The sequence below is a fragment of the Lolium rigidum genome, chromosome 3, assembly GCF_022539505.1.
Source record: "Lolium rigidum isolate FL_2022 chromosome 3, APGP_CSIRO_Lrig_0.1, whole genome shotgun sequence".
Classification (NCBI taxonomy): Eukaryota; Viridiplantae; Streptophyta; class Magnoliopsida; order Poales; family Poaceae; genus Lolium; species Lolium rigidum.
Window position 1 is genome coordinate 59,261,929 of NC_061510.1, and position 10,181 is coordinate 59,272,109.

General features: G+C 43.2%; 1 protein-coding gene across 1 annotated transcript; it reads right to left on the minus strand.

Moving 5' to 3' along the window:
* Positions 1-5,864: 5,864 nt before the first annotated feature.
* Positions 5,865-9,508, minus strand: LOC124696301 (uroporphyrinogen-III synthase, chloroplastic-like). Its single transcript, XM_047229038.1, has 9 exons — positions 9,270-9,508; positions 8,911-8,998; positions 8,689-8,755; positions 8,271-8,389; positions 8,043-8,138; positions 7,658-7,713; positions 7,091-7,176; positions 6,393-6,527; positions 5,865-6,235 (listed from the first exon to the last, which is right to left on the minus strand). Exons 1-9 carry the CDS (start codon positions 9,465-9,467, stop codon positions 6,181-6,183), a joined length of 900 nt encoding a protein of 299 aa, XP_047084994.1. The 5' UTR covers positions 9,468-9,508; the 3' UTR covers positions 5,865-6,180.
* Positions 9,509-10,181: the final 673 nt, after the last annotated feature.

Genomic DNA, 10,181 nt, shown 5'->3' on the forward strand with positions numbered 1-10,181 from the left:
CCACTAGTTTAAATTTATTTTTTTGTTGTTTTCCTTTTTCATTTTTATTTTTGTTTTTATTATTACATATGTGGTGCGTCCGCGCGTTGGGCGTAACGTGCGACCCAAACAGACACGCGGACGCGGGCCGCTGTCTGGATATCCGCTCGGTCACCCAAACGACCTAAAACGGATGGCCCAACGCGTCTGTTTGGATCGCATAGTTGGAGATGCCCTTACTCCTCCAATCCACGTCCGGTCCTTGTCCGAGTCAGGCGCCACAGGACACGGCACATTTTCATCTTCAGATGAAAAACGCGCCAATTTTTTGTTTCAAACACAACGCGTCTAACTTGAATGTGTTGTTGCACTAGCAGAGGTACCGGTACTGGAAGCATATGGACATCACTTTCCTTTTTTTTGCGAAAAAAAACCTTAGCATTAAAAGAAACATCGAACGTTACAAATCACTTCAACAGAAAGAAAAATTACAACCAAATCCTTGAGATATCTTTCGTCTTCAACTTCCAAACCATATCGACGGTGCGCCACCGCTGCCGCTCCTCCCTCAGTTGGTCTGACGTTGTTGGATGCGGACGAGAAGTCGCCGAACGGATCAAGAAGACCATATCCATACCAGAGATGAGGAAGAAGGAACAACCGCCGATGAAGGAGGCCAACTCGCTAAGACTACCCACAATAGAGGTATTATAACTAGTATCATGCACTACATGAATGCAAAAAAACTGATATGTCACATCAATTAATAATGAAAGATATGATAACCATATCATAGCACGTAGAACTATAGAAATTAATTCCAAACAAATCTTGTACACAATTTTGTATTGAGGTTCTACAAATCAATAAATATAACTAGCATACGATACTACTACTACATGATAACTACTATATGATACTTCCAACTGTGATTACTAAGACTCAAAAAAAATATAACTAACCTTATTAATTGCTGGATGCACCAACACTTTTACATGTAATCCCTCCATACCGGTTTGGAGGGAAATTGCACATTTCGAGAAAGAAGTGTGCCTACAAATTTAATCAACAAAATATAAGATATATGCCACAAAAATTACATAATTGGAAATCACTATGGAGGAGTACTATAAGAGAGAGAGAGAACATGCATTGGGAAGAGGGGAATAAATAAGAGAGGCTTTATAATACCCCTATCTACTAATTTTTAAAAAGCTCATAGATCGTATGATCCCTAACAGAGGGAGTGCGTGCACGGTGCACCGCAATAAAACTCTACTTTTCAGATAGGTAAAAAGGGCAGATAAAATTCTTTCATTCCTCGGTACCAGCCGCATGTAGAGATGCTGCCTCTGGCTGGCTAACCTTTACCGGTTCTCTTCTCGCGGAAAATGACAGCCGATGTCGACGGATGGATCTCCAGCCTCCAGGGCCGCAGTCACCGTGAAATACACGCCGGTCAGGCGAGATAAGTAAAAATGGTACGGCGCCACAGTGTTGTTTTGGCCGGGCTCACAACAATCAGCATCCTGTCTTTTGCGCCAAATTGCCAAGGCTTTCTGCCATTTTTTCGCCACCTTTTGGTGAGCTGGGATCGAATATTTCCACTGGCCGGCCGGAAAGGGGATCGGCTAAATTCGCCGTCCGTTTCCATGCGCGCATATATACTCGCAAAGCTGAAGCTGCTGCTTTCTGCCGATGGGCTGATGCCTCCACGCACTCAGCAGTCCTGGACGACGGCGCCGGCGAGTCGACTGATTCGCACCGTCACCCGTCAGGTTGCTTCTGAACAGCTCCCGTGATTAATTAATCAGCGAGGGTTAGACGACCTGCAGCAGAGACACCAACCGGTGAGGCAGACGTGTGCTTAACTGGTCTCATTTCATAAGGAAATGTGCTCTGCTTGCTAGGTTCTGGACGTGGACGGGTTTCCATCCAGGAGTCTCCGGGCTGCTACCTGCATAGCTTGACCGGAGCAAACACTTCACTTGTCCTCGTCGAACTCCTCTCCTCGGTCATATGTCTCCTACAGTAGTTTTGAATTGAATTAGCTTAAGACGCTGACAGACAGCGATGACCATATTAACAAGGATCACCAAATAGTCTAGGAGAATTTGGCACCGACTGGGGGAAGCTAGCTAACAACGTAGGTGAGCTCAAATGTTTGGAGTCATCTGGTGTCGGAGTGCAGACAGCTAAGACTCGAATTAATGGGTCCTCAGCGCGGCGTTCAGATGAGCAGCGCAACTTATCCGCTGATGATTCACTTCGACCGTGTCAAACGCACCTCGCACGCCAACCACGATGCGGCGGCCGCTCTTCTCCCAGAGGACAAGAACTTGCATGAATTTTCGCTCATTTTTCGTCGACAGAGAGCACCGACGGAGAACGGCTGGGGTGCATATCTCGGCCTATCTGGGCCTTCGGGCTTCGGCCCGAGAAGATTACATGGACTGTTGGTGCTGCCTGCGTCCACGGGGATAATACAGAAAAAAAAAAAACTCAATGGGAAGGCGAATGTTTCGGTTGGGAACTGCAAACCAGCAACATTTGCACTGAATCACGGAACACTTGTTTACATGCCTCACCACATTTACATGCGCAGCAGCTGCCCGATGCTACGGTTCCGTCTACCTTAACAGTGCAGGCTCATACACCGCGTGTGATTAGCAGGAAACGAGCACATGTTCGTCAGAGAACGCACCTACAGGCTACAACGGCCAGTCAATCAGCCATGCTCGTCTTGGAAGACTTCGGAGGCTCATGCAGGGACAAGGTTACGACCACGACCGACTGACGACAACTGAGAAAGAAAATCCAAGACAGCAGTCCATGTCTCAGCTTGATGGTTGCTTACGGGCTCTAAGCGCTTCCAGGATGCTTTCAATCCACTTGCCAAGACCAACATGGAAAACGACGATGATACAGTAGCCAAGGGATACGTACGTAAGTCATACTACCAATGTATGATGTGGACGCACAGTTCTGAATGTCCAACAAACCGACTTGTCCATAAGACAACCAAATAATGTTGTTCAGAAAAGGGACGATGGCGTGTGCGTGCGTACCCTTCAAGTCCAAGGGGTTGCAGGATAGTATATGCTATCCAGACTAAGTTTCTTCGCAGCTGACGCTGAGTTGCACCAGTTGTCAACTCGTGACGTGAGATTTAGCCAACCCCTGCATCATCATAATGAAACAGTTGTAAGAAAGTAAAGGCAGAGCTTAGTGCAAGATGAAAATAATTACAGTGATCAACACCGGGGGCAGACAACAATATCATATTCCAAGCTCTGCATGATCTGTACAGAACAGTGTGTGCTTGTGGGCCAGCAAGCTGCCCTTAAATGAATGAAGCATAAGCTCCAATAAATAGGGATTTATGTTTACTATCTAACAACGATCCTTTGCACGGGTAATTGTATGATTGTGTACGCAAACATTACGAAAAACATAGCAACTGAACACTTGTGTACATGCCTCACCACATTTACCCTTCACAGTGCAGGCACAAACACCATGTGCGCTTCAGAAGGAAACAGGCACATGTTCCTCAAACAACGCATCTGCAGGCTACAGCATCCGGTCACCCATGCTTGTCTTCAAGACTTCAGAGTTTCGAGCCTAGTGCAGAGACAGATTTAGAGAAGGTTATGACGACCGACGAGAACTGAGAAAGAGAAATCCAAAGGAGGAGTCAGTATCTCAGCTTGATGATTGTGTACGGGCTCTGAGCGCTTCCGGGATGCTTTCAACCCACCTGCCAACAGCAACATGGAATACGATGAATAGTCAACGGCTACCTAAGTCACACGAATGTATGACGTGAACGCCAAATTCTGAATGTCCAATAAACCGACTTGTCCATGACAACCGGATTATGTTGTTCAGAAAAGGGAGGATGACGTGTGCATGCATACCCTTTAAGTCCAGGGGTTGCAGGATAGTATATGCTACCCAGGCCGAGTTTCTTCGCTGCTGATGCTGTCGTCTCCCCTATGCAAGGGGCCGAGTTGCTCCAGTTGTCAACTCGTGACATGAGAATTAGCCAAGCCCTGTATCATCATGATATCATGAAACAGATGAAGAAAGTCAAAGAGCAGCTTTCTGCAAAATGAAATTGTATACAGACAGTAACATCATATTCCAATCTATGCATGTATGGACAATAACAGTTGTGTGCTCGTGGATCAGTAAGCTTACGTTGTGTGAATAAGAAAATAAAAACTCCTTTAAACAGGGACTCATGCTTAAATGGTAGCATTTAAGGAGCTATTACATTTTTTTGCTTTGCCTTACCATCTTATCATGGAGCACTTTATGACTATGTAAACTATTTTTTTATATATAAAAAGATAGCCAAGTACAATAGCATAGTTACCGGAGTGCACAAGGAGAGGCTACTGCAACAACTGGTGCTGAAAGAGCAGGCTTTAAAATTTGTGTGTCCACATCTTGTACAGGTACCTGCTCATCAACAAAGCTGCTTCATAAATTACCATTAGCCCAAGCCCATGTGCTCATAAACTGTGGAAATATGATGTGAAGGTCATGATATGCCACAGTCAACCTTACATAAATAAATATAGCACTGTCAGGTAAAAGAAAGCAGGCTGCAGAAGATATACGATCATGAGGTAAGTATTGGTTCAATGGTTAAGATTATGTGGTTCAACAAAATTGAGTTCAAGAGTTCACTAGAATACACCAACAAGGAGCAAATATTCCGTTCTAGTTCAGAATTATGTGATGTCTTTGTATAGTTGCTTCATATGAAGCTTAAGACTGAACACACAAATAAAATTAGAATTACACAGATTAAGGAAAGAACAAGATAATTAGCTAGACATAATAGGTACCATAGGATCAAGGAAATAGCTCACAAGATGAGGATTACTTGTTCTGTCTGCAGGTTAGGGCAGAAACCGAACAGGAATTAAATATCATGACTTGAGTCAACAAAGCCGCTTCATAAATTATCAGTAGCCCAAGCCCATGCACATATAAACCGTGGAATATAATGTGAAATTCATGATATGCCACAGTCAACGTTACAGAAAACAAATATGGCACTGTCCAGTAAGGGAAAGCAGGCAACATAAGATATAATATCATGAGAGATTATGTGGTTCAACTTCATTGAGTTCAAGAGTTCACTAGAATGAACCTAGATGGAGAAAACACAAATATCTGGTTCTAGTTGAGAATTATGTGATGCATCGCAAAAGGGAAGCTTGATACGAAGCTTAAGGCTGGACAAAGAAATAAAATTAGTTCCACATTGATTTAGGAAACATCAAACTAAATATGTACATGATGGGTACCATAGATCACCGGAAAATAGCTCAAAACATGCAAACTTGTTCTGCATGCAGATTAGGGCAGAAAGAGAATGGGAACTAAATATGGAATAAGTGAAAATATTACAGTTATATATGTGTTGAGTCTTGTTACCTCAAACCGTCGAGCTGACAGCCCGTTCTCTGCATTGCAGGGCAAAACTAAGTAACATAAAGCCAGAAAATATCATGCAGTTGTTGTGGAAGACAGGAACCACACGATGAGGAACACAAGAAGTTGAAATTGAAACGAGTACTTAAAAAGGTTTAACAGTACAAAAATTAACTACAAGAACGCAAGTACAAAGTTATTACAGATCTATAATGTGGATCGATTTGCAAAGCCCTGAATAATTCTCACCATAATTTACTCCAGAAAAAAAAAGCAGAAATCCCTTAGCTTAAATGAAGGGAATGAAATAAATACCGAACATATAAATGCCAGTTGCACAGACACCAAACTAACTCACGAATTTCATGTACCAGCCTTTGCAGATGCAGGATACAGGGGAATCCCCTAGAAAAAAAACTCAATGGCAAGGCAAATGTTTGGTTGGCAACCGCAAAGTGCAAACCAGCAACACTTGCACTTCATGTCTGAATCACGGAACAGTTGTTTACATTCCGTACAACACGCCTCACTACAATTACAGGCGCAGCCACCGCTGCGGTTCCGTCTCTCTTCACAGTGCAAGCACACACCGTGTGTGATTAGCAGGAATCAAACACATGTACCGCAAACAACGCATATACAGCTACATCTGCCGGTCAACAGGCGATCATCTTCGAGCGTTTGGGGCCTAGTGCAGAATCAGAGAAGGTTACAAGAAACAAAGAAAAATCCAAGGGAACTGCCAATGTCTCAGCTTGATGATTGTTTATGGGCTTTGAGCGCTTCCAGGATGCTTTCAACCCACCTGCCAACAGCAACATGGGAAACGATTACGATGCAATAGGCAAGGGCTGCGTAAGTCACACAAATGTATGATGTGAACGCCAAATTTTGAATGTCCAACGAACTTTACAGTCCATGACAATCGGATAATGTTGTTCAGAAAAGGTGTGTGCGCGTACCCTTCAAGTCCAGGGGTTGCAGGATAGTATATGCTGTCCAGGCCGAGTTTCTTAGCCGCTGATGCTGTCGTCTCGCCTATGCAAGCGACTGAGTTGTTCCAGTTGTCAACTTGTGACATCAGATTCAGCCAAGCTCTGCATCATCACCACACAACAAAACAGAGAGTAAGACCGCAGCTTTGTGCGAAATGAAACTAATTACAGGGAGACAGACAGTAACATCATATAGCAAGTTCTTGATGATATGGACAAAAACAGTGATGTGCTTGGTGATCAGTAAGCTTCCCTTGTATGGAATATAAAACATACGGTCCTATAAATAGCCATTCATGTTTAAATGCTAGTATCTCATGATCTGTTGCACATGTGCTTTATCTTACCATATTACTACCTCCGTCCCAAGGAATAAGGCGCACGCGTATTCCAAGGTGAACTTTGACCATAAAAATTGAGCAACAATATCTTGGTTATATTATATGTTATTAGTATCGTTGGATTCGTATTGAAAAGCACTTTATAATGATGTTAATTTCATACAAATAATCTTTATATATTTGAAGTAATTCTTAGTCAAACAAAAAACACGTAAAACGAGGGCGCCTTATTCCTTGAATCGGAGGTAGTACAATGGAGTACTGTACGAATTACGTAAAGCAAGAATTATGAAAAACATAGCCAAATACAGTTAACATGTTTACCGGAGTGCAGAAGGAGAAGCTACTGCAACAACTGGTGCTGAAACAGCAAGCTTTAAAATCTGCGGGTCTACATCTTGCACAGGTACCTGCTTGTAAACAAAGCTGCTTCATAAATTACAAGCAGTCCAAGTCAATGCGCACATAAACTGTGCAATATACGGTGAAACTCATGATATGCCACAGTCAACTCACAAAAGACAAATATGACACAGTCAGGTAAGGGGAAGCAGGCTGCACGAGATACAATATCACAAGGAGATTATGTGGTTCAACTGCATACAGTTCAGCAGTTCACTAGAAACAACCTACAAGGAGAGAAACACACGTTCTGGTTCTAGCTCAAAATTATGTGATGTCTCACAAAAAGGCTGCTTCATAGAAGCTTGATACTGAACATACAAATAAAATTAGTACCACAAAGATTTAGGAAAGATCAAGCTATTAGCTGAACGTGATAGGTACTACCATACATCACCGAAATAGCTCAAAAGATGCAGTAACTTGTTCTGCATACATATCAGGGCAGAAATGGAACGGGAATCAAATATGAAATAACTGAAATCTTACAGTTGTATACGTGTTCAGTCTTGTGACCTCAAACCCTCTAGCTGTCAGCCCGTTCTCTGCATTGCAGGGCAAAACTAAGTAGCATAAAGCCTGAACATATCATGCAGCTGCTGTGGAAGACAGAAACCACAAGGTAAGGAACAAAAGAAGTTGAAATTGATACAGATACTTAGAAAAGTTAAACACTACGAAATTTGATTACAAGATTGCAAGTATATAGCTATTACAGATTTAAAATGTGGATTGGTTTGCAAAACCCTGAATAATTATCACTATAACTCACTCTATAAAACAAAAAGGCAGAAATCATGTGGCTTAAATTGAAGGGAATAAAATAAATAGAGAACATAGAAATGCCAACTGCACGAAAACCAAACTAACTCACGAATTTCATGGCCAGCCTTTGCAGATGCAGGATACAACACTTTACAGACAGTCTCACTGGACCTTGGAAGCTCTGAGGCCAAAACCTTCCCCATAGCTGGTAAACAATTAAATGTAATAACCAATAAGTACCGGAAAAAAAAAACACTTCAAGTCTTCTTGATGCATGAAGTCATTAAAGTGCAGGAATAGTACATCATACAGTAGTATAAACTACGGGACAAGATACCTTTGGAAGGAGAAAATGCAACCTCAAGGGATCCATCATGAGATTGCAATACTTCATCAAAAGTTCTTGCAGTACCTGCCCCAACGACTGCTATTCGCACCTTTGGTCTTCCAGCAGCCCTGGTATTGAGTTATTGTGTACATCAAACATGGTAGTCGTCGTAGATTACTTTTGAGTTGTTCTGGTGTATTCATGTAGCAATGAGTTGATTGCAGAAACAAAGTTCAGTAAAAAAAAACTTTACACATGTAAAACACCTCATCTACTTTGTCAGCCAACAAGTCAATCACAGAAAGCGCATGGACCTTCATCCCACGAGCCCATGACTTATGTGTAATGACTCGTGAAACGATGCATACATATACTCTATTTGTGTAGCAACGTTGCGCACAATAACTGCAATATGTTTGAGTCTTACTTCCATCCCTCGAGGAACACTGCAGCTGCCTCAGGAGATGTTACAGTGATCCAGTCAAACTTCTCATCTGTAAGCACAGAATAGTGAAGTGACTAAATCATGTGTTCTCGGTTGCGAGTTTCAGAAAGCAGTGTAGTATCTGTTGGAGCAAATGGGTGTAAACTGATGAAAGAAACAACGAGCCATCGTGCTGCAGAAGATAGACCGAACTGAACCACCTACCGCGCAAGACAGCTGAAAGCCTATATGTGTCGGGGCCTTCAACGTGCCGAATAAGGGGAAGCTCCAGAGAGTGCACATTATGCTTTTCCTGCACAATCCGGTTACAAAATTGACGCGATTAGTTCCCCCAAGATATTATCGAATGCGTCTCTCGCGGCTCAGAATGGTCAAAATCAACTCGAAAATTTGTCTCTGTACAGTACAACCACGTTTCTCTACAGTACAGCCGAAGATATAAATAAAATCCACCAAATGTTAAGGTTACCGAAAAGCGAGCACAGACTTGAAAGGCATCCCAAATCGGGTCTTCATCCAGAAGAACAATGCGAGAACTAGCACCACTGGGCGGGGAGACTTACCAGCGCGGCGACGAGCTTGGCGTTCTTGCCGTGCTCGCGCGTGACCACGACGTCGGGGGAGGGCGAGGAGTACGCCGCGAGCCTCCTCCCGGGCGCACCGGCTGGGGACGCTCTGCCGGGGCCGGGGCGGTGGGATCGGTGGAAGGTGCCGGAAGGGGTGGCGAATGGGGAGGGAGCGAGCGAGGAAGGGAAGACCATGGCAGCAGTCCTGCGAACTTGCGGAGAGGAGAGATGAGACACTCTGGACTTGTTGTTGTGGACGGGCCCCCAGGTTACCTAGATCTGGACTATCTTTGTGCGATGGGCTATTTATGGGCCTCCTGCCATCGGATCTCACCCCGAAGTTGATGATCGGAGTATCAAAAAATGTTTCGCCGTTTAAACCGATGGGCAGGCTGACGGTTTTCTACTTTTCTCGGTTTTTGTTTCACAGTATTTTCATTTCTATGCGGTTCTTGTTGTTTTGTTTGGTGATGTTTGTCGGACGACGGAGTGATACTAAAAGCCACATAATAATTCTCCATATGATATTCCCAAGGACAAGTGCTAAATAAATGCTATATAGCTTTTCAGATAAAAAAACATCTCATACATGATACATCTATTCCAATTTAGTTTTGCTAGACTATCCTTACTAAGGATTAGCTTTCGGCTGAAGGAACCACATAAAAATAATGATTTTAAATGGACAGAAGCTCTTATATAAGTAGCACAATATGCGTTTGGGCGTGATTTTCAAACCTCATTTTAGTTACCCTAAGTAGGTTTGTTTCACATCATTGAACATAATCTTTTGCACAACCCACCGGTTCTGGACCACACACTCACTTACTTTACTCCTTGATCTGTGGTTCAATTCCCAGCTTCATGGCTAGTTTCTTACCCTTTGGAGAACTTTCTCATTGCACCTAC

Coding starts and splice junctions, on each gene's coding strand:
- LOC124696301 (XM_047229038.1), bottom strand. CDS start 9,467: ATGGTCTTCCCTTCCTCGCTCGCTCCCTCCCCATTCGCCACCCCTTCC. Junction 7,177..7,657: donor GACTGAACACGTATACAACT/GTAAGATTTCAG, acceptor GTTTACAAGCAG/GTACCTGTGCAAGATGTAGA. Junction 6,236..6,392: donor GCAACCCCTGGACTTGAAGG/GTACGCGCACAC, acceptor TGCTGTTGGCAG/GTGGGTTGAAAGCATCCTGG.